The 25,686-nt window shown below is 41.1% G+C and overlaps 1 protein-coding gene across 4 annotated transcripts in view; it reads right to left on the bottom strand.

Moving 5' to 3' along the window:
• The window catches only part of zmat4a (zinc finger, matrin-type 4a), a 134,166-nt gene that overhangs the window by 66,287 nt on the left and 42,193 nt on the right, over positions 1-25,686 (bottom strand). For all 4 annotated transcript variants that reach the window (XR_012594242.1, XM_074637633.1, XM_074637634.1 and 1 more), the window contains exon 3: positions 22,658-22,747. Coding sequence is in view for 3 of the 4 variants with exons in the window: in XM_074637633.1 (XP_074493734.1) it covers positions 22,658-22,747 (90 nt within the window). In the remaining variant the exon portion in view is untranslated. The remainder of the gene's footprint in view (positions 1-22,657; positions 22,748-25,686) is intronic.

Below are 25,686 nucleotides of genomic sequence, written 5' to 3'. Positions count from 1 at the left end.
ATACATCACAAAGAATCCAATACAAAGTGTATTTATCTTTTGGAGCTTTTAAAAAACAGTCAAAAAAATGTATTATGTAAAAAAGCATAGTTTACTGTTCCAGCAAGACAGCTGCACATTGAACACATCGCTAATCTCAGGGGAGGGGTGCAACACTCCTCGCCTAAAGTCTTGAGATCCTGGTGGGATGCGAAATGAAACTGACTGTTTTTAAGGGGTGATAGTGGGGCCAATACAGCTGATGGTGGACCACTCCCTGAGCTTCCATCTGCGCAAGCTGCAACAAAACCCATTACTCCGAGAGAATGTGGAGGACGCAGAGAAAGCCGCCATGCATTAAGAGATGGATGCTACCGTTTTTTGCTGAGAAGTGAGAGGGAGGAGAGGAAAACGATGCCCAGCCAGGTGGGCTGGGGTCAAGGACAGGCTGATATTCAGAGTGGAGGAAGAGGAGAGGAAAGTTACCTCCATGACCTCATTCAGATGTCTGTTCCTCCGCCTGGCGTACTCGACCAGATAAGTGAACAGAAATGTGTGTGTGTGTGTGTGTGTGTCCTCAGTTGAACTGTCTCAGTTTGAGATGAACTGAGATACTGAGCCCATTCACCTCCATGATATACACACTTCTAACACTATGACTCTGTAATAAATTCCTGCTAATGTCGCTTGTTGTAGGCACTGACTGATGTGTTTGGATTTAAGATGACAGCCCATGTTTTTTTATTAATTTTTCGTTTTTTAAAAGACAAACTGAAATGAAAATACATTTTTGCTAAGAAATCAATAATCTGTTTGGTGTTTTGCTGTGAGTTGTGTACATATTTTAGTCAGTTGAATTATAATCTTTTTTTGGCAGTGACAACAGCTCCGTGGTGTTCTCCGCTGAGCAATAAATTAAACAAACTGACAAAGCTTGTCCTGTAATTTGGGCTGGCACACAAAATAAGCTTTCAATATCACTGCACTACTGTCTAGTGTTGGACCCATGGAAGAAAGATAGCTAGACACTGCCAATTTTAGGTGTTGAAATAACACACACACAATGTCCGATATTACAGTCGTTCAAGATGTTCATGTGGCTTCTTTTATATCGATTTTGAGTATCCTAGAGTATCCTGTTCGGAGCGTGAGCCCGTTCGGAACAGGCCAATAACTTTGCTCCTGCAATTGCCGCTTGCAGCATTGTTGCTCGACTCAGCCCACAGAGCCCTGAAGCTCCGCCCCCGCTGCTGCACAGAGCGCTGTGTGGTTGTTTATTCAAAGTTTATGAATGTGTTGCATGTCTAAATTGCAACCAACTTCAACACTGCACACCCTGGGTTCCCCAGCAATACACCTGCCAAATGTGAAGTAGATCGGATGGACAGTTCTCCAGATATGTGACTGACACACACACACATACGTACGTACATACAGACAGATATTCCTTGCTTTATAGTAAGATGATTCCATGTTATTTTTATTTTCTGTTTCAAACCTGTTTCCAGTCAGTAGTTGGATCAACCAATCGGCTTGCTTGGCATTAGGACTGTGTATTGGCAAGAATCTGGCAATACAATACGTATCATGATACAGTGGTAACGATTTAATATATTGTGATATATTACTGTAAGAAAGGCCATATTGTGATTTTTTAAATTGAATTTAAGGAAAACTGTCATAATATACAGAACACAACAAAAATAAACCATTTTGGAATAGGCAAAAATTACACATTTATACTGCATGCAAAAAACTGCATGTTTTTTTGCCCTAAACTGCATGTGATTATCATAAAGTGGTAAAGGGGAGACTGGTGGGTACCCATAGAACCCATTTTCAATGACATATCTTGAGGTCAGAGGCCAAGGGACCCCTTTGAAAATGGCCATGCTAGTTTTTCATCGCCAAAATTTGGTGTAACTTTGGAGCATTATTTAGACAAGCTAGTATGCCATGCTTGGTACCATTCCTCAGGTTTTCTAGTTTCATATGATGCCAGTAACTTCACTCTAGCTTTAAAAGTGAACCCCCGCTACAACCTCCAAAAGATCGACTAGTGGCCGGGCCCAACAGCGGGCTGTCGGATTTTTAAAAGGTTAATTAAAAATCAATACAGTGTTTTGGAGAATCAATACAGTGTCGCAAAACATAATATCGTGATACTCATGTGTATCGATATTTTCTTACTCTGCATGCAGATCCACATGACAGGATTGGGAGCTTCTCAGATCCTCTGCAAGCCTCTGCGACCCGTGGTTACCCTGTGACACCTTCCTCCGCGTAGGCTTGCAGAGAGATTAGCGTGTCTCTACGCACAAGCATAATTCCAGCTTTAGATGCTGTTCCAAAAATAAGTACAAAACGGCTTCATCCCATCTTGAAAAAATATTAAAATGGATTGCCATTAAATTTAGTTCAGATATCCATGGTTCTCAGAAGAAGAATCCTTTGGTGATACCATAACAATCACACATACGTAATGGATTCTGTGTTTAAGTGTTTGAACAATCACATTACTTTTAAATGAAGCAACATTTAGGTGAATTCCCTTCCAAACATTGATGGTTATACCTTTCATAGACAGTAGCAGATTGAATTCATGTACAGGTTACACTGAATCCTAATGTAATCAAGGTTGATTTACCTCATTTGATAAATAACAGTGGTCTAATTCAGTATTAACACATGTATCTATCTCTCGTCAAAAAGTAATTTGGACATTAGCCAAACTAATTACAAATGCAAATTTAAGCCATCTTTACACTGCTTGTACTCATTAAGAATGCTGGATGTGAGCCGGGGACTGAACTGCTGCCAGTTTACGCCGACTTTATTTTAGAGCTTTTTAAACACAGCATTTGCTTTTTGCTCTGCTCAAACAAACCAATAGGTGATTGAAGCACTACACTTAATTACTCTCAGCACCCCTCAATCACTTTCAATAAGCCAGCAGAAGGACTCTTGTATTCACTGAATTAGGCCGCGTTCTAACATTTTCTTTTCTGCCTGGAGGAAGACATAAAATGGACGAATGGAACAGACACTTCATCATTCACCTTTAGACAGAACAATTACAAGGAGTTCTTCTCATTTGTCAATAATTGAACCGTTCACGTAGGAATATCATCTCTTTATATTTTACAAAAAAAGATATGGTGTCAGACATAACCTGAGTGACAAACAACTACAGTCATCTTCCAATTTCCAATGACTTTTTCTTTAAAAAGTCCCAAACTTGATCCCATATATTATCAAAACTATCCGTCTTACCCCACTATTTCTAACATTGCACCATGAAAGAACATGACAAGGCCACTGCTCTGATATACATACTGAAAACACAGAGATAGCCAAGCCACCGACCAAACCTGTTCCAACAGTGTAACCGAAGGGAGAAAGAAATGCATGAAATAACTGAAGTGTAACGTTCATGATTGTCTGCTGAGACTATGAAATTGGAAAAACCCAAAAGCGTTGTTTGCGCTTTGATACAATGGATCAAAGCAGCAATGATTGACTGATCTACGAGCCCTGACTGGATGTGACTCTTAATTATACTCCAGTGGTGCAACATGTTTGTTTACTTTGGAAGCATTTACACACAGAATGCAAATGCAAAGTCAAACTGCATTTTCAATGAAAGCATCACATGAATGGAAGGCTATAGCAGCCGAACTCAGGGAACTCACCCGTTAAAGGTCCTTCTTCTAGACAGTTACTGTAAGAACATGACTTACAAGCCGCCACATCTGTCAGCAGGAGTTTGAAGGCCATCATCATTTGGCAAATGTCTTTCAATGACTTAAGCTGCTCTGCAATTGTTTGTTTTTACTTTGTTGAACCGTAATTCACTTTTCTTTTACTGCTGACCATGACTGTATTCTGCTTGTGTGTCTGTCGGTGTTTTACTTTTACTGCACTTGATATGCCTACATCGTGATTTATCATTTTAAACTTCTTGATCAAGAAGTCATCTTGATTTTGTTTCTTGATTTTAGGCCGACTTCAGGCTGACAACTTCACATCTTCACACTTCTAGAATAATGTTTATTAACATGCACTGTCCCTGAGGAAGAAACTGAATATAAAAAAACAAACCAAACTAAAAAAGTTCTTATTTGTAAAAGTCGACTACATTAACTCACCATTTTTCATCAGACAAACAACCACAAACAATAACAGGACCGTGTCCATAACCGTGATATATTTCATGTGACGCTTACATTAATGAGGCTAGTGATTAAGCTAATTAATGGTTTAATGATGAAACCTGCAAACAGGATTGGATTTGAAGCAGCAGTTTACACCTCTTGTTGAACTCCATGTCACAGTAGCTCTCTGGTTGTTGATGATGGAAGAGAACCGTTTGGCTCCAATACAAAAGCTTCTCCCAAGAGGAAACTAACGTTATTGCGTGGGAGGTTCTGAATGGCGGTAGGCAGACATCCAGCTCTCTAAATAAGCCAAAGGCAGAGGATGTTAAAAGGGTTTAGGGTGGGATGATACAATTGCGGTTGTTTCTGTGTCAAATTGGCCGATGTATCATCTACAAAAAAGAGTTTGTGGCTTTTGATTAAGATAGGACATCGCAGAACACTCTGTGCCTTGTACCAAGGGATTTATATCTTATCTAAGGAGCTCATTCTTTCCAATAATCTTTGACATGAAACTTTTAAACACATCTGTTACCGTGCCAGCATCAGACTATACATCTATATATCTGCCTGGCGAGATGGCCACTATATCAGATTAGGTCAGGGTTCCTGTGGATCCTTAAAAAGTCTTAAAAAACATTGAATTTATTCATTTAAAAATGAGGCCTTAATTGCTATTAAAATGTCTTAAATCAGTCTTTAAAAAGTCTTAAAATTCTAAGACATGCGAATAAGGATTTTATGGATATTTTTTCAGACGTTGTAATTTGATATCTCGAAATAATTGGTAACATCTATTTTTTTTTTAAATAACTTTTTAGCGAATGCCTCTTGCATTAATATCACGCAGATCAGGATATCGGAACCAACAATACTCCTATTTTGTTTGTGGCCGGGATGCTCAGAGCAGATGCGCCGTCTGCTAGCTAGCGACGACATGGGGAAGAGAAAATTCAATGACAGTTGGCTACTCAACAAAGATTTGGCAGCTTGGCTGAAAACAGTACCAGGCAATGTATACAAGGCATGGTGCACTTTGTACAGGAAGTGTTTCAAATGATGAGAATCAAGGCAGGAGAATCCCACATACAGATTGTTTTTGACCAGGTAGGACTGTGTTCGTACTAGGCTTGTTGCGGTAGTCGGTGTTACCGGTGTTACACGGTGGTCGGGCACACACCGATTACATTACGTACCCACCGCCCCCACCGTCGTTTTGCTTTTTTTACAGAAATAAAACCCCTTTAGTTCATTTTGGCGTATCAGCGCCGTGTTATCAATACATAGTCGGACGACGGACGCTACAAACTGAAAGTGAAAGAGTCTCAGCTCAGACTAGCAGGTGGCATATTTCACACACACGTGACGAGAGAGAGTTGACAGACAAGATGATGGCGGAAGATTTGGGGTTGAAGCGAAAAGCAAAAGCGTTTATTTGGCAATATTTCAGATTTAAACCCAATGCTATAAGAGAACCATAATGTTAATGAGGTAAATCGCCGCGCGGAGGACGGAGTGGTCACAGCCGGTGTGCACAGCGGAGCAGCGCCGGGTGGAAACCTGCTGGAATGTGGAGGTCAGACACACCGCCATCCAACGGTTAAAGATCAAAGTCAGCGCGCTACATATATCGACCATCATCTTTTCTTGTAAAATGTCCGTGTTGTTACAAGTTTATTAACCGGTGGGAGAATTTCCTCACCGTCACATCCCTACTTCCTACCCAAGATGCTTGGAAAATATGGGATGTTCTATTTCAAAAACCTAAAAAAATACATGTCATATTTTCCTGATCATGTCCACAGCTTTGAAATGCGTGTAAATGCATATTAAGCCACATCACACAATATGATTACAGTCGAGGAATGAAATATCTTCGAGTTGAAAAAATCACATCGCAAACAAAGTCGGTGCGGATGTGTTACACCAGCGGGAGGGTGGGGGGGAGGGGGGGCACGCTGTTTCAAATTGGACCCTTTACTGGAATGCTATTTGTAGTGAGCTGTAATCTGCTGCAGATCACCACTGTTTGTGTGTGTGTGTGCATGTGGTGGATGAGAAGACAAAGACACAGTTCTTCCTCCCACAGTGTGTGATAACAGAAGAACACTGCTGCTGCACTCTGAGTCATTCTGACACACACGCACACACACACACACGCACACACATACGCACATTCACATGCATATGCACACGCACACACACAGCCCGTCGTTCCGCCCTTGGCCTCGTCCTTCACTGACTCTTAGCACACAGTACGGTACAGTATACACACACTCTTCCTAGCAGCACAAGAGCCACTGGATTTCAGAATTCCAGACTCGTAATGAGCAAATATATATTCAGGAAGAGACCAAAATAACACCAGGAGATGAGACGCCATCTCCAAATAGGAAGGATCCATAATTTCATGGTTAATTAAAACTGGATAAACGAGGAGCTAATTGCGGGGAAATGTAATTAATGAAGCGGCAGGTTGGCGTATGTTGCTAGATTAACATCCCAGTCAGACCTGCCGGCCAGAAAGAAGCTTCATCAGTGTGTGTGTATTTGGGATATAGGGGTGAAATGTGAAATGATTATCTAAGTTTAGGAATGTGGAGGGATTTCTGATAAGCTCAGCAACATAGTTTTAAATATCGTTTTTTTTTTTCTTCCTTTTTGATTCCGGAAAAAACCCATGAGTCATCTGAAACACAACATATCCAACCTCTGCCATATTTCAGCAGTCATGTATGGTGTGTTTCGTTTTTTTGTGTAATCATAACCCAACAGTGAGAAATAATTGGAGCTCTGCATTGGCAGAATATACTGCTGCTCTGCACTTCTCTGCATATGTAACTGATGGAGGCAGAGGGGGGATGGGGGGGATGGGGGGGAGGGGGTCTGCCTCATTCCCATTCATGTGAGGCATAATAAAATAATCTTTTTGATTTGCAAGCAGTAAATTCTCTTTGCTGTCAGTGCTGTGCTGCACATTTTCATCTTGCTTTAAGTGTAGCAGCGTGTCCTTTCCTGCCTGTGTTTGTGGCGTGATATAGACAGACGGGAAAGTGTGATGTCTTTACTGTACCGGACTGTTGGACTGTTGTTGTATTTCCACAGCGTCAACCTGCTCCAGCTTGCACAGACTCCATCCATGCATAATTTTTCTTTCTGGTGTTGGGAGTCAACAAGCTGCACTGCTTTGAGGTAATAGCTTTGGGCTGCCGCCGCTAACCCGGACTGGATTGGCCTGATGCTGGCCTTGCTTTGCACCGTATAATGCCTGGGCTAAATCCGGAGGTCAGGGAACACTCACTACTACTCATGTGCATCTCCCCGAAGGCACACGCACAAGAAATGGGACAAGCCACGTGCAAGGGTATCCCTGCAAAACAGGATAAAAAAGGACTTGCTCCTCACATAGCTGTGGACAATTGCAGTGTGTTGCTGCCAAGCGGAGCATCCAGGGGAGTGCTAAGCGGGAACAGTGGTCACTGCAGCTGCTGCTGCTGCTGCTTCAGCCACACACACAATACAGTGACCTTCATATTAAATGGCAGGCAGTACCAACAGGGACAGAGAATAAACCCTGGACTCACCTAGAAAGTGTGTCACAAGGCAGCAGTGATAGATAGTAAAAGCGGATTTACATATTCTATCTTCACAGTACATTGGGCCTCAAGCAAGAGCCCAACCCCCCCCCCCCCCCCTCCCGCACAAACACATGACTTCTTGAATGACATATATCAGTGATTTAAGAGGACTTGTTGCATTCATAGACCTGTGAAAAATGGGATGTCATCTCTTGTCCATCTCTAGAACTGTTACACCTCCCAATAAGCCCCTCTTTTATTTGATCAAAGGAATACTACAGTTTATTATAGCTCAGATTTAATTCAGTCGGTTATGAACAAATTTGAGCCACCAAATATATGAGGTTTTGAAAATGCAATGACATCACTGATCAAATGTGAGCGGTCGGGCAATCAGACATGTTGTAAACAATCCAACAGTTTTACTTCACTACTCACGTCATTCAGAGGTAAACCTGAACGTGAACACGCGCGTAACGTCACTTAATCCCTCACTGCTCGGGAAGACCAGGATTATGCACAACTATGGCCGGTATGGAAGGTCATTGGAGCCACTTGTGCCAATTTGGTTGTGTTACAAGATCTCAGCAGTTATTCTGGTGAATGATTAATGTTCTCATCAGTGATAGAACCAAAGACTGAAGCTACAAACATAAAAGCCTCGCCGTCATGAACTGTAGTTTCCCTTTAATGATGTAATAATAATACTGTTTGATTTCTTAGCTTTTTCGGGCTGGTGCTCTCCACCAGCTCGCGGTGAAGCAAAGTGGATGCTTTTTCGCAGTATGCTCAGAGTGAGCAGTTCTCATAGGAATTGACTCTGAAACGCAGTATCCATTTCTCCTTAATATATCCATGTGTACAGCACGTTCCGTTAACAATCCCACAATGCAATGCTCCGTATTTTATAGATATGCAAATTAACATTGTCGTCTCTACAGCTGACAGAGATGGCGTTGGTGGTGTGTATATACTGTATAGGGAGCAGTGAATGAATGAACAGCCAAGACAAGTTAAAAGTAGAAAATTGTACACTATGAATTATTCAAAATGAATTGATTTTACAGTAAAGTTACAGTTTTGCCATTTTAAAGGCTGCTGTGCAGGTTTTGAGTTCAGTTAACACAACAAATTCACCACAAATCTGTGCAGTTCAGAGGGTTCGGACACCTCACGGAGAAAAAGAGAGATTCAGGATAAGAATGCATGAGGCCCGCTGATTGACTAATTGACATTTGTCTGGATCTAACATTTGCCACCTTCTCTTTGTCTTTTCACAAGGTTAAACATCTCCCCCGCTCATCCTTATCTCAGCTTTTCACTGTGTAACATAATAGTGAACAGCAGGTTCACACTGTGGATGACCCAGCTGACGGACTCAGAGGATGTCCTGATCAGTTGCGCCGACTCAGCAAAAAATACAGCTGTGGTGGGCTGCACACTCAGCGCCTCTAATGAACCATATGAAGCTGACATATTCAACCAAATTAGTTGATCCATTGTTGGGAGTCACGTCTCACCTCGATGATGAGGTCCAGACTGTTTCCAAAATAAATTCAGAGTTTACAAAAGAACTGGGATGATAAGCAATTATGTAAAGCAACACGCTGCATGATGTTTACCTCCATTTTTCAGCCATTTTTATCAGACAAAATCCCCCATTGGGGCTGCGGGAGAAGAGTTCACTATTCTCTAAATCACATCAACTGAAACCCAAACCTTTGTATTGAGCAACAGGGGTCCTTTTGGAATCCTTCGGTGGAAAACATCACAGACCACCCAGCCTGCTACACATGCTCAGTGGAGCCCAAACACATTTCAAACGTTCAAACGTCTTTCACTTTTACGTCTTGCTGTGAGAAGGTTGCAAAGTTGAGCAGCATGTCTAGTGGCTAATGGGTAAAAACTGGTGGCATTTCCGAAAACAACTTTTAGAAGCATTTCCTGTTAAATTGCTTCTTCTGACACATTCGTTGAGCTGATTTGAGATTTGAGTTCCAAACCTGCTTCTTTAGCTGTTCATCCCCTCCTATACTTTCTTGAAAAGGTCCACTATGAAAGCCAGCAAATGTGGAATATAACAATTACTCTGATGATTCAAACTTTACACAGGAGGAATGAGTGGGCATGGCATGTAGCTCCAGTCTAATCGAGGTGGTACAACATCGTCAGATCTCTCATGCCTTCCCGTAGCTGGAAATAGCTTTCTTTCTCTTTCCTTTTTGGAGGTTCCTGTTTTTCAAATAATTCATTACCCACAGATCTGGACTGTTTCTCTGGGCTCCTGCCTTCACCCTGCTGGACTCTGCTTTGTGCAAGCTTTCTGCTAAATCACAGCCCTTTACTGGAAATAATGGCTCACCTTCTTCTCAGAGCAGCAATTCACATTCATCCACTGCAAAGAAGCTCAGAGGACATTTACAATGTGAAGCAATTTTGGAAAGAGAAATGGAGTCCAGGGAGCTGCTAAATACAGTTAGGGGGCATCGTCCTCTCCTCAGTTAATTTTTTCAAACTGAAGAAGATTGACACTTCAGTTTGCGGGAAACATTTGATGTAATATCTGAGGTGCCTTTATGTTTATTCAGCTTTGTGTATTATAGAGTCTATGTGCATTTATCTGATAGTGCTGAGCCTTAAAGTGATATTTAACGGCTCGTTTTTTGATGTATCACACATTACAGATGAGCTTTAGAGTATTGTTTCCAGGCAAAAGTGGCTAAAAACGCTGCATCAAAGCACGCAAACACATTTAAGAGCTTATAGAGCAAACTCAAAAGGCCAACATGTGGCAGAATCAACCCAGTCGCCAGAAAAAAAACTGTTGGCATTGTACGTTTCTACGTTGAATGTGGACATTTCTGAACCAAAAGTACGTTTCGTAAATATGTTTCATATCGGTCTTGTGTCTCACTTGCAGAAACGCATGACACCACGTGGTTAACGTTTTGAAACGTTTGGTTAGGCAACAAAACTACGTGGTTGAGGTTAGAAAAAACATCATGGTTTGTGTTAAAATAACGTAAAAAACATCATGTAACAACGTAATTACAGTGAATAAATAGCAGACTTTCTTACGTAACCTAACGCGTAACGTTATGTAACGAGCAATTTTGTGTGACAATGAATGAGACTGACGACTCGATCAGAAGCCAAATGATTACAATCTTACAATTAACTGTATAGTTTCAACTATTGACTGTCACCTGGACCAGACTGCAACACACTCTGTTCCAATCAGTATTCACAACAAATCATATTTATAATTGGCTCAACAATCGTAATGTGTGTCCCCGCCATCAAAACTGTACAGCTAATACCATATGGCCAATTATTCTTCATGCATAGAAACTGTTCATGAAGCAACACAATACAGTTGTCATTGTTGTTTCAATCTGGTTTTCCTTTTTTCCTCTTTTGGTTCATAATAGAATAGAATAGAAAGCTTTATTGTCATTGTACTAAATACAACGAGATTCACAGTTGCCACTTCTGGTCAGTGCTTTAAAATTGACAAGACTAAACGAGGCAGATAAAACACATAACAGGTAAAACACACACACAGTTATAAAGCAAACAAAACAGGTAAAGTAGATGTAATAAATGCATATAAACAGAAGGGTTACACTAGAAGTATAAAATATAAAAATAGATATAATGTAAACAGAGCTTAATTTCACTTGTAAAACAGGTAGGGTAGATGTAATAAATAAATAAATGTAAACAGAGGTAATTGCACTTGTATAGCTGTGCATATCTTTGTTTGTTCTTTACATTATGTGGAGCAACCTGGCATAACACTCTGTTTTGCACATGTGGTACCTCCATCTGCTGTTTAACTGAGGTGAACAAGCGGTAATGCAAATATGCAAATTATACACATGCTGCATATACATTATGGGCGAGTCTGAGTAGTGGATAGCGTGGCTGGATACTCTCTACACAGTACAGTCATCTGTAGAACAGTCTAATGTGACATTTTTTTGTCATGTTATACATTCTATTTTGTTTAAAATTTGGTTTCACTTTTTTGTTTGTTTCTTTATCCGACATGCATGTACCAATTCATGCCCTTGATTCTACCCAGTACTCAAACTTGTACATTTGTTCTCAAAATGTGGGTATTGGGTATAAGCAGTTACTATAATTTGTAGTTTTCACAGTGACACCACCATATATTTTCTCACAATGATAAATTAATCTCCACATGTTACCTTATTTTAAGCATTTCAGTATTTAAGCCGTAACTCCTGTTGTAGAACAGACTTCTAGTTTCAGCATGTGATCCCACAGTGAACTTAAACCTATTTTTTCCATCCCTGGTGTTCTCTTGCCGTATACTACAGATTTTGTGTGCATATATGCTATAAGAAATGTGTGTACTTGCTATAAATATGTGTGTGCGCCAACTGTGCAATCTGTTGGATATTGCTCCAGGAGAGGTTGAGGCAATGAAGCATAAGACTGCAGTCACTTCTTGTCCAGTCAAGGCAGCGCAGGACACCTGTGCCATCTCCAGCACGATTGCTCCGTCTCTGAACAAGGATCTGGCGGCGACGCTGCCGGCCTGATTTAATAGAAACTGTCAGCTGAATAAACTGACAGGGACACACCCAAACCAGCCAACCAACTGTACAAGTCTGCACAAGTGAACATGTATAATGACTACTACTCCTGCTTGACAAAGTACTATATTATGTATTGATAAGCAAGCGCAACATAATGCAAAGACATTTTGTATTTAGGAAATATTCTCACTGATCAGAGACTTGTGCAGAAATCATGGATCCCTCGAGGGTTATGGGGCTGCAATTGTCCTGCCACACGGGAAGGTTTAGGCATACGATTAAAAAGGGTCAGGTATGATACTGGAGTGTTCACTTTTGGTAGCTGAAAATGGTTTAGCTAGGTTCAATTTGCCCACTCTAGTAGCATTGTTCTACAACTTCGGTCCACACTGAAATATCTCAGCAACTACTGGCTGGATTACCATGAAATGTTGTACAGTCATTTATAGTCCCTAAAGGATGAATCCTAATGACTTTGGTGAAGTTTTCACTTATCCTGTGAAATATCTCAAAATCTACTTGATGGATTGACATTAAATTTGGTACAAATTCAGGGTTCCTGACGATGTAGCCTACATCCTCTGGCTTTTCCTCAAGCACGACCACGAGTTTGACATTATAAGTGAAACGTCTTAAATGATACTGCAGGGAATGTCATTAAATTTGGTACAGGCATTCATTTAAATACTTGGCATGTGATTGGATGAACTATATGTCAATCAAACTCTTGCCGAAGACAGTCAGGAGAAGAGAGAAAAACATATTTTCCATCTAAAAAAGCCTTCAGTGTCGTTCTTTGCTCTTCTTTCAATGTAGAAATCCTCTCCAGTTGTGATAGAACTGATGCTACTGCAGCATATACGCTAACCTCTTCAGGAGCCGCCATTGTTGTTTAGAACATTCTTGCGTATAAAATATTCTATTTAGCCTAATGCATGTGTTACCAAAGCACTTTTGAAAAATGTCACGTATAAATCTTTGATCAAACCCAATCCTTCTAAATGATCATCGCAAGATTTCTCGACAATCATCTCCAAAGCCCAACGTAATGTCTTGGAAAATCGTATTTTGTCTGTCAAAAAATCCAAAGGTGTTCAATTTACTATGATATTAAATGGAGAAAAGCAGCAGTCAGAGAGGCTGTAATCAGCAAATGTCTGGAATGACTTGCAGTATATAAAAATTGTCAGATCATTTTTCTTTCCAACGACTTATCGATTCACAGACTCATCATTTCGGTACATGTATAATATACAAAGTCACAAATGCATTTCCAGCACTGTTGTCGACAAAAAGCCTTTCTGCCTTCACCGAAAGATTTTTTTTTGCATACTGAGGACATTTAGCTCATACAGCTATCCAAATCTGATATCTCATAGTTTGCATAAAAATGCTTAGAAGGAAATTCAGCTGCTGTCTAAACATTTGAACAGAAGACTGAACGAGCTGCAATAACAAATTAGAAACCCCTCAGTAGAGTGAAAACCACAGACGCTGAACAGGCAAACCTCCATACAGGTTTATGTTTACTCATTGTTTTTGTCTCCCAGTTTTGATTTTTTTTTTTTTTAGCAAAATATCACCTGAAAGAAATTCTGTTCAGCAGCGTCTGCATATCTGAATATTATTACAACATCATCTACTGTATGTCAAAACCTAATCGGATTGGTCCAAAAAATCAGAGTCCATATTCCAAAACATGCTATTTTACCATCAAAAATCCCTGAGAACTACTACTTGACTGACGCTTCCTTCCTTGCATGAGAGCAGGTTATCACAGCGACTAGCATGACCAGCAGCGTGTACAGTTGTCAGATGCCATCAGCTCAACCAGGTCCAGACGCCGGGGCCATGCCAGGCCGTACACACTCCCCGGTCTCTGGAGGCGGTGCTGCTCAGTGTATTTTTAGACGGTGCCACCTTATAAGCGCAGCCTGGTCGCATCACATCTGTGTAGTTTAAGTGGAGCCCTCTCCCATCAAGGCAATGTGCCCTTTTACCAAGAGCCTAAGGTCAGACTGCAGACCCAACGCAGATCTATTGTGACACTTTAAAAAACAAAGATGAAACGATGTGTGAGGCTCGTCCTGGTCTGATCGCAAATTTTGTCATCCAGCTTCAAAAGCCAAACCACAGTCAATGTACAGTAGGGTGGTTTACAGTTTAAAGTCCAGTTGAAATACCATTAAGTCATCCTTTCTGTGATGTCAGTGTGTTATTTTTAATGTGTTGTTAAAGGTCCCATATTATGCAAATTTTCAGGTTCATACTTGTATTTTGTGTTTCTACTGGAACATGTTTACATGCTGTAATGTTAAAAAAAAACTTTATTTTCCTCATACTGTCAGCCTGAATATGCCTGTATTAACTCTCTGTCTGAAACGCTCCGTTTTAGCGCATTTTGACGGAATTGCAATAGAATTGCGTTGCTAGGCAACAGCTTGGGTCCATGTGTACTTCTTGTCAGCTGATGACATTCACATACACTACAACAGGAAATAAACTGGGACACATTTGGAATGTTTACGTTTAAAAATGTGTCAAGGGTCTAAATATTGTATATTTGTGACATCACAAATGGGCAGAAATCCTGACAGCTTGTTTCAAATGCAGAGTTTCTGAATACGGGCTGTGTGTATTTCCCTGTGGATTGAGTGTTTCGATACTTTCAAAGTATTTATATAGGACTTAAGCCTGCTTTAAAATAAAAAAACATGAAAATCTCACTTTTTTTATAATATGGGACCTTTAATTTTTATTAAAAGGAAGACAAAGAGTGCCAGTGTTACCCAGTAGAGAATGAAAGACAAAGTAAACAAACTAGCGCTGTAGTCCACTTGTAATGGGCACCAGCATCTAACCGGACCCGAGTGACGTTCACAGGTATGTTTATGTTGTTTAATGGGCTGCAACTGAGCAGCTAATTAGCCATCTAGCTTGCAAACTGACGTTGACAGCACATTTTTCCCTGCTGAATGTCTGTTAGGTCGCTCGTTCAACGAGCTAAGGTGTAGAACAGGACACGTGTTCATGTTCGTAAGTAAATTGGACACTTTAGCAGGAAAGTTAATGTAGGTTTTTTTTTCCAAGTCTGTGGACCTTGTGTTGTGTAGAAAGGCTGCTCTCTGCTCTCTAACTCGAATTGTACTGTAATGTGCAAACATTGCAGAAAGAAAGGCCTTTATTAGTTAGCAGACAATGGACAGACAATAGAAAGAGATGGGAGAGAAAGATGAGGAACGGCAACAAAGGTCCCCGACTGAAAGCAAACTGGGGACACAGCGGTTCATGGTCGGCACCTCCTCAACGATGAACAGTGAAGGAATCCTAATCGCAGACTAAGCTGACTGCAATGAAGACAACAACTCCCATGATCCCACGCTACGTCAAAACATCACCAAACTCTGTCTTTTGTTATTGTTTTGATTGAGACCCCTAGCGGCAGGAAATGACATATATTGTGCGTTTATGCAGGTTTTACCATTTTCACAATCATGGTTTGCATGTTAGAATGCTAACATTTGCTCATTAACAATAAACAGAAAGTACAGCTGAGGCTGATGGGAATGCCATCAGTTTTGCTGGTGCAGATGATGATGATGACGGCGCTACATGAAAAGTCAGGTGACCTCAAAAAATGAATCACAGTTTATCCTGAGGGGGACATGAATGTTTGCACCAAATTTCATGGCAGTCCATCCAATAGTTGATGAGATATATATCACCCGAAACCATAAATGTCAACCTGCTGGTAGTGCTAGATGAAAGGTCAGGGGATCAGCAGAGTCAGTACGATTCATCCTCTGGGGACCACAAATATCTGTACAAAATGTCATTGCATTCCAAAAAAGTGAAAACCAGCCATGGCTAAAAAATTTAAAAATACAATCTGAGGGTTTTGCAGAATCGTCCAAATTCCTTTCCTGGTTATTGTATGCAAAATAGTGCTCTAGGTGCAATAAAAAGACAAAGATTTTTGCTAAATATGGTATCCATCTCTACACCTTTGTTCATCTTTTTGTGCTGATGATTCAATCGGAGAGAGTTTCATTCTTTTCTCCAACTATGCAGAAAATGAAAGGGACCTTTACTTCTGAAACTGCCTGAAACTTCTCCAACTTTTCAACTCTATTCAATCCAAAGCAAATTTAATAGCAGCCACCAGTAGAGCAAATGATGTCCCTCCATGACTGACCCACTTTCTGTTAAATATAGTATATTTAAAATCCACTACTGAAGTTATAACTTAATTTATCCTCTTATTTGACTGCTCCGTGGCCTCTGTCTTTTCAAATGTTAATGCATGCGACGTGAAATATTGGGTGTAAAACTCATCTACATTATCCATATATATATATATAACATATAATAACACGGCAAACAGTGAACTCTCAGAGCAGCTCAGCAGTGAAGGATAGTAAACCCCCAACCTCACAAACCCCACGCATGCACCCCCCCATCATCCCCCTCTCTCCCAATGAAACAGGAGCAGTCTGTCTCTCCTGAACACATATTAACCCCAGGGTTGATTTAATTTGAGGCTCGGAGGAGCTGTTCTATCAGCTACAGATCCCTCCCTTGGCTCTCACTCTGCATTCTGAATGACTCATAGATTGTTCAGTCCCCATACTACTAGAGGTCCATGGGCCTGTTATCGAGCTGAAGTCGGCAGCTGATTTGTGAAACGCAGATGGGAGCGTGTCTCTACGGGCAGATTTGATGCTCGCTGTTCTGGTGGATGTCATCTCGTTACAAGCAATACACTCACTGCCAACAATGGGTGTCGCATGGAAAGTACTGTGGCTGATTGTTGTGTTTGATGGGCGCCTAATAAAGACATTTTACTGTTTAGCACTGCAGTCACAGAAGTAAACTTTTTTTTTTTTGATAGAACTGAGCCAAACATGTAAAACAGCCCGGAGAGAAATCTTGAAGTTGCAGCATTTTGCATTGAATTTAATGTTGTTAGGCACAAGGCTTTTATATTTAATGAGCTTCTCTTTTATTGTTGTTTTAATACGTGCGGCTCCCTGGATACACAAAGCAGTCCCTCGGTTCGTAGTATTATTAAAATAGCCCTGTGCTTTGTTGGCTCTAGCTGTGGCAAACTTTATCCTGGGATATGTGCGCTGACAAATCATTTGAGACAAAACATCCTGAGGCAAATTCAATACGCACTGATTTATTGAATAGGCTCACAGACTTTATGGTCATTGACTTAATCCTATTAGCTGTGTTTTCCTTGACTCTTTAATTCATCCGTCAAGGACAATTTGGGAAACATGTCCCATGTGTGAAAGGCACAACCGAGATCTCCTTACCCCTGAGTCAGGTTATATTCATGAGTCACCTGCAACACATTTAATGGAGCAGTAAAGTAGGATTTGGCAGCATTGAGCGGTGAGTTTGCAGATTGCAAACAACTGTGCCAAGCGTGTAGGAGAGCTACGGTAGCCGACACAAAAATGTGAAAATGCCAATGACCCTATCAATAGGCATTGTTCGGTTTTTCCATTCTGGGCTACTGTAGAAACATGGCGGCCAGCTCCGTGTAGAGGACCCACTCCATATGTAGATATAAACGGCTCAGTCTAAGCTAACGGAAACACAATTCATATTTTCAGCTGATTATACACTAAAGAAAACATATAACATTATATTCCATTTCTGCCAATAAATCCCCCTAAATGCTACACACTGACCCTTTAATTGATAATGACCATAATCAATATTAAAACTCATTATTCGATGTTGGATATTAACATTTCTGCATTTATTGTGAAGCCATATAATCATGCATGAGAAGTCCTTAATCAGACAAAGAGAGATCACAGACAGGTCTTTATAATGTGTTACTACAACTCATCACTGCACCTGAAATGGTTTACGCTGAGAAGCCGACTGCACAAACCCTTAAAGTATGATTTCTTTATACTCTTCCAGAGCTTTTTCCTGAGAAGATGAAAGCAGCTCCCAGACCTTTACATCACAGACTGGCACAGAAACACTGAGATCAACCCTCCCCCCCACACCGAGGCCTTCAGATGACACAAGCCATCAAGGTCAGCTCACATGAACTAGCATGAAACACTCGACCGGAGCCCTTTTTCCCGTGGACACGTCTGCTCAGTGATGCTGCCGGATGGACGGGGATTCTGGGAAAACAGCTGAAACCAATTTCCCTGCAGTCCCTGTTAACACAGCCGGTATACAACGCAGACTCCCATTCTACCTGACAGCGTTATACTGAATACAAACAGCTCTGATACTGAGAGCAGTTCTGGCTCTATTATCATATACGCCACAGAGGAAATATACAACATATACAGCTGCTTCTTACCTCAGGCACTTTGCCAGGTTCTGAATGATTCTGCATGAATATGTTTTACTATCAACATTTACTGTGGAGTTTAATGTCCCATGATGGTTTGGCTGCTGCACTGGTGGAAAGTTGTACACTTACCTCATTTTGAGTATTCTATACTATTATAGGCTTTTACTTCACTACATTTCAGAGTACTTTTTACTTTTTTTAGTTTGGCATTTGACTGTGTTCACCTCAGAAACATTAACATGCTGCATTTAAGCAATTATTCATCAATTATAATAAACCAATGATAGGAGCCGGATGTCAATCACTTGCGAACTCCGACCAAACGGTCAAACTAGGCAGCGCTGATCAAATATGAATCAATATTCTGTTACTGTAATGCCTATTTCTCGCCTCAAATGTTTTCAGAAACATCTTGTAGTGTACTATTTAGCTATAAAATCAGAAAGTTTGTGACCCAGCAGCCATGTTGAGATCAGGTTGAGATGGCTTGAAGGAACGCCAAGTACCGGTCACATGACCGGAGCACAGCCAATAGGAATGCTCTCTCTCTGAAATGACCCGTGATTGTCTCCCGTCACGGGCTAGATATTTTAAAGCCTGAAACAGAGCCATGAGGAGGTGCAGAAGTCTAGTTTACTCTCAGAATATGCTCTTACAATATGCTGAAATGTTATTATGGATTTTTTGCCCAATGATGCCAAAAATATACTGCCTACTTCCACTTTAATGCATATTGCATCCATTTTATAAGTTGAACCTCAGCTCCTATAATAAGTCTATAATAAACTGTGCAGCTAAAATACAGACACTCAGACCCTTAAGGACCAAAATGACCCCATTGAAACCCATTAAAACCACTGTTTGATCCCACGACCATTACAGAATCAAATCATGTGTTCTATCATGTCAGGCTTTGATGTAGAGCCCTGGCTTCAACACTGGACTTTTTACTATTTTCCACCAGATTGAGCCAATTTCTCATATTTGCCCTGTGGGGCTAATACATGCTGTTCTCCTGGTGTCTGCAAGGGGCATCTCTGCTGCAAGAGTAATTTTCACATTTTCATCAACAGCATTATTAATAGGCTGATATTTATACCCTAATAGGCTATATATCATGATTTATTGGGAGAAGACAATCAATTTGATGTAAAATCAGACATCCCATGTCGCCCGATGGGAATGATCCTTTGTTTCGTAACCACATTTTCCCGCCACTGTGACGATTCAACCCTAAGAGTGGCAGTAGAATCAGGCTCCTCAGATCGAATCGTTGAATAGTTGACTACTCAGGGCCACTGTGGGCCCTCCAATGTTTGAATAAATAACCCAATGATGTCAGGAAAGACACTACTGAGTTGCATTATGGGAATTTTAAGAGCCAGTGTTTTTGGTGCTTGACCCATACTAGATACTAAAGGTCAGGATATCTAGGCCTCTGCTGCTTTGATTTTCCCTTAACTTAATGGAAACGTAATAGAGAACCGGAGAACCCCATTAAAGTACAATTCTGAATACAGGTGTGTTATTTGTAACAGAGTAGTTTTACAATGTGATATTACTAATTTTACTTAACCCTCTGAGACCCACAATAGAGCCGTATTAGTCTTTTTTAGTGGGGTACAGGGGGTCTTTAGGAGGAGATAGCAGGTCAACAGTAGATGTCACATAGAAGTGGTGTACATCATCCGAAAGCTGGGAACCTGAAGATGAATTTGCTGCTCTGTTTTCTAGTTTCATATGATATCTGTGTCTTCACTCTAGCCCTAAAACTGCACCGCGATCCCACGGATCTCAGGGGGTTAAAGGGTCTTTAAGAGTCTTCTTATTTATTTTATTTATTTATTTTTTTATGCAATCGCTACTGTCACAACTTTCAGCATATTTTCATATTAAAAGCCTGACAGGACAGATGGGGATTGAGTCCACTGAACCACTAGAAGAATGTGAATCATGTGCAGGGATAGTTGAGTTTCACTGCCGTTAGCTTCGTGGCAAACATATTAAGTGAGTGAAAACAGACTTCTGTTAGAGAAGATAAACTACGAGCAGCAGAGTGATGATAAACATGGAGGAATTGTTACATTTGCTTTAAACAGTTTCTAATAAAAAGCCTTGTCCAAAATATTTGAGGTTGGTTACATGTCCCAAATGCCGAGGATTGTTTTTACATCAGCAATTACTGTAATATTGTTGCCTATTCAATATTATTAATATAATTCATGAAAAAATAATTTGGTATATGTCACTGTGTATCAAACAGTATGTTGTACCTCTACTGCCTGACAAGAAGCTAATGGGAAGCACAAGGAGATTAAAAGAATGATGAGGTGAGACGTCCATATTCCCACATCCTGAGTGGGTTCAGTGATAAAAGCTTCAACAGAACGCTGACAGGAGATACGAGTACAAGACTCCCGTGTCACAGAGATTACAAAAAACTCCAATCAATGAAACAGTCACAGAAAGACCTTTTATAGAAATGTGAGGAAGGAAAAAAGAGGAAAGGGGAGTATAGAGCAACAAAGATAAAAGGTGGGAGATGTACAGGAAAGGTGAAAAAAGTGAGGCAAGGAAGAGAAAGATAACAGAAATGTAGAAGGGGGAAGGTTGGAAAAAAATAATGAATAAAAATAAAAGGAGGTAATGCGGGGTGCAGGCAGGGAGGATGAGAAAAGAGAAAAGAAGAGGAGAATGGGTTTTTAGGAGAAGGGAGGATTAGCAATGGGAAGCAGAAAAAAAGAGTGAGAAAGAAGATGAGGTGAGAGGAGATGAAAGGAATCGAGAAAGAAAGGGACGGCAAAAACAATATAAAGGGAGAATAATGGAAATGGGTATGGAGGAGACTAGAGTAATAGAGGAAGAGAGGGAAAATAAAGTACAGGAAATACTGTAAAAAGGATAAGAAAGGATAGGAAAGGAAAAGATAGAGAAGTAGTGGAAAGGAAAAAGAAAGGAAAGTAATAGAAAGGAAATGAAAGAAAAGCAGAGGAAATTAAATCATATACAAGTGGAGGAAAGAAAAGGACAAAAAAGTGGAACAAGAGACGAATGTAGAGGACAGAAAAAGAAGAGAAGAAGGAAAGGAGAGCAGAGCAGAGGAAGGGAAAGGATAGAGAGTGAGAAAGGGACATAGAGGAAATGAAGAGGAAAGGAAATGGCGGGAAAACAGATGAGCAGAGGCGTGTGACGGGGGAGACGGAGGGCAGACGAGGAGATGAGAACAAAAAAAGAAAGAGGCAGAGTATAGAGGGATGGGTTAGTGAAACAGGAACAGAATAGAAGACTGGATGATGAGCGGAAGCAGCGGTTCAGAAGCTCAGATTCCAGACTGATAACTGTGCAAACTCCAAGTAATCAACGCAGAGTCCCTCCTCTACCAGCCTCTCCTCACCTCCTCCACCACACCATGCCAACATTAAACTCCACTGCTTACTTTCACTGTGACAACTGACATCAAATCTCAACATGCACCATGAAATCTCAACACCGCCATGCTTATCTGAGCCAGAGCAGAGCTTGCAAAGTGGATGTAAAAAAACAACAACTTTGTTTTGTCTTCCCCCCGATGGAGGCGTAGAGAGGAACAGCAGTTATGTAAAGTGGTAAAAAGGCTACGCTAACCAAACAACACACATCACCAGCCAAACACTTATGGAGCAGGGAGTGACAGGCCACATAATTGCGTCTGTCAAACACGTCATGTACTTCCAATTTACATGACATGTAGAGGGCTGGGAGGGCCGGATACCTCACAATGTGTCCTCGTATTTAATGAACGGTTGGCATCCCTTAGCATCCGACCGCAGCGACGCTACTGTCACATTGTTCAGTGGTCTAAAAATGTGGCATCGCCGTTTTATCTGTCAGCTATTCTGACAGGGAGGAGGAGGGAGAGGAAAATCCATTAACAATAAAGGTTTCCATATGAGACCGGCCAGCTGTGGACTGATGTGTGCATGTTTCTCAGTGATTACTGACACCACGGGGGAAAACACTGCGAACAGGAAGATGGATAAAAATTCACACGGGAGGACTCACGTTGTCTGTTCTGAGCTTCTTGGCAGGGCAGCCTCCATCCACAGGATGTAGCATGTAATACAGCCGCACTTTGTTGGCGTGTTTCCGACTCTGGGGAGAGAGAAAAAGAAAAAGAAAAGATAATAATAAAGTCATTGAAGTGGTAGATGATGTCTCCTCAGGTGCTGCGGGTCCTCTGCTGTCAATTCAACATGGCAGCCAGCTTTTCCTTCAATTTATTAGGAGGCACTATATTAAAGAGCATAAACGCCACACTCACAGTGTGTTTCAATAATCATTCACCTTACCCTTCCTCACGTCCCCTTGTCATATACGCGAGTGGCTACATAGAGAGAGAGGGGGGGGGGGGTAGATTTAATATTGAACACACTTCGCAAATACTATTCAGTGATGAATTGTCAAACACATATTTGCCTAACTGTCTGTTGCTTTGTCTCATGCACCAGTGGTGGTTTGTTACACAGAAAACATCTGAGAAGCCGTCATTGGAAACTGGAAAAGGGCAGGCACTTTCAAAACATACTTGCAGGTGATTGGATGAACCATCTGTCAATCAAAGTTTTGCCGAAGCCATTCGGGAGAAGAGAGAAAACATCTTTTCCACGTAGAAAAGCCTTCAGCGTCATTCTTTGCTCTTCTTTAATGAAGAAATTGTCTCCAAGTTATGATAGAACTGATGCTACTGCAGCATCTTAACGCTAACCTCTTCAGGAGCCACTATTGTTGTTTAGAACGAGTCGCCTCTCTGTGTCGTCTAGCACACCTAAACCACGGCCGTAGCAGCTAGAATAGCTCCTCAGAGGACGCCGATTGGTCCGTAGCACCACGGTTCGGACACAAACACATTACCTGAAGCCTGACGAGATGGATTTTTTCCTTTTGATACCTGCGATTCTGGAGTGATATCGCAAGGTCAGGCACCCTGCTGCTGCAGCGTGTAAACACTCTGAGTAATCACCGTCATGTGCTCATTATATTGTGCCTCGCTTTCACAATTCCTGTTAACTCCCTGTTAAAATATGCTTTTTAGAGCACCAGTCTGTACCATGTCAATCTGTGATGGAGATTTTTGGAAAGAGTCACACATTATTTACTCTACGTGAAACGTGGCACTGTGCCTTTCCAACACACACTCCTGTTGCAAAAGATCTGGCTTCCGTTTGTGCCAGGTAGAGGTCCTATTAAAAATAGCAGGAGACCGTCTAATGAAGTGCTCACTGCCGCTCTCTGACACTGGGTTGAATTGATAATTAGTGCTCGGTTCACTGAGGGCGAAGCGAGAGTCTTCTTACCGGCAGCCCATCGATCCCCCAGGATCTGATCGCACAGTAACCACGGGGGTGGAGGACAGGATCTGGAAGGACAGATTAGTTTATCTGAAAATGATTGCACTTCACGAGGAGAAGCTTTCGGATGTCGAGAGAAGTGATACAGAAAGAGAAGGGGGAAACCTGCTGTGATATTCTCATTGCATCGTCATGGGAAGCCACAGATGATGAAGAGTTTTATAGTTAAAGCATCTAGTGAGGCATGTAGCAGTGTGGACAGGTGCCCGGTGCGTTAGTCTGTCAGGGCAGAAGGACAGCCACCGGCATCCTCTTCACAAGGCCATGACAGACGAAGTCATCCTGCCAGGCCCAGGGGTGGGAGCCACGCTGCACCGAGCTATTTGCTTTGCCTGTCTGGTTTCTTGGCAAGAGATATCGCAATGTGAGCTCTGCCGCTTCTTTGAGGGAAAAAAAATTATCTAGCTTAAAACGTATGAGGGACACATAGTAGTTAACACAAATACTTTTTTATTAAAACTGCTTTAATTGACTAAACAAATGCTCCTGCAAGTATTTGGATATATAACAATTTAAAATAAAATGATTATGACACATGGACAAGAACAAAGCCTTTATATAAAACACCAGTCTATTTATGTCTTTTGGGAATTTGAAGTGGTTCTATTTATATTGTATTACCCCTTGCATATAACAGTACAGCATGGAAGAAAAAGGAAAATATGAGTATTTGAGATTCAACTTTTCTCCCCAAATAGCCTGAATAAAACACGTAACAAGACCTCTTCCTTAAATAATGGCAGAGTCAGCTTTGTACTGTTCAAACTCTTTGTTCCTGTGCTAAAAATAGGATCTCTTTTACCATGTGATTAGGGATAATAATATGGATTAAAATGCTTTTCCACATTTTCCATTCATGGAGCACAGGAACAAGACAATCAGTTTAACATCGACTTCCTGTGAGGTCACTGCCACAGAGGCCCCATTTGCAGCAGGCTGGGCTTTGATTCCCCCACTGATATCATATCTGTGTGTTTTTTTTACCTGCAATCAATTGCACTTCTGGTGCCCAGACGCATTATTTGTTATGTCACCCTAAAGTGCATTTTAACGCAGGTAACATCTATTCTTTGCAGCAGAGAGCTACTTGGGTTTCTGCAGAGCAAACACTTCCAGCTCCAAACTGGATAGAAATGTTACACTTTACCAGCTCGCAGACGACACTGCAGCAATATGGCTATTGTGCATGTTGACCTTTATATTTGCACATTTGAATTATTTTAATTGTGAATATATATTATTTTTTATTACCACATGGGGCCAGCTGCAAATGCAATTACAATTGGTTGGCATTGTTAATATGTCCTGAGCAGAGAGTCTGGTACTGTAGGTCTTTCAAGGACTAATTAAAGTGGCAGTAGGCAGTATATTTTTGGCATCATTGGGGAAAAATTCCATAATAACCTTTCAGCATATTGTAATTAAAGTGTTAAGAGATAACTAGACCTCATCATGGCTCTGTTTTCAGGCTTTAAAAAAATCCCATGACGGGAGACTTTGACCAATCACAGGTCATTTCAGAGAGAGAGAGCATTCCAATCGGCTGTGATCTGGTCATGTGACCAGAACTTGGCGTTCCTTCAACAGATTTAACAATGGCTGCAAAACCTTCTCATTTTACAGCTAAACCGTACACTACAAGATTATTCTGAAAACATTTGAGGCGAGAAATAGGCATTACAG

This window comes from Sebastes fasciatus, chromosome 6 (assembly GCF_043250625.1).
Source record: "Sebastes fasciatus isolate fSebFas1 chromosome 6, fSebFas1.pri, whole genome shotgun sequence".
NCBI lineage: Eukaryota > Metazoa > Chordata > Actinopteri > Perciformes > Sebastidae > Sebastes > Sebastes fasciatus.
The sequence above is the reverse complement of the archived record's forward strand: the minus strand, read 5'-3'. Positions and strand labels throughout refer to the sequence as shown.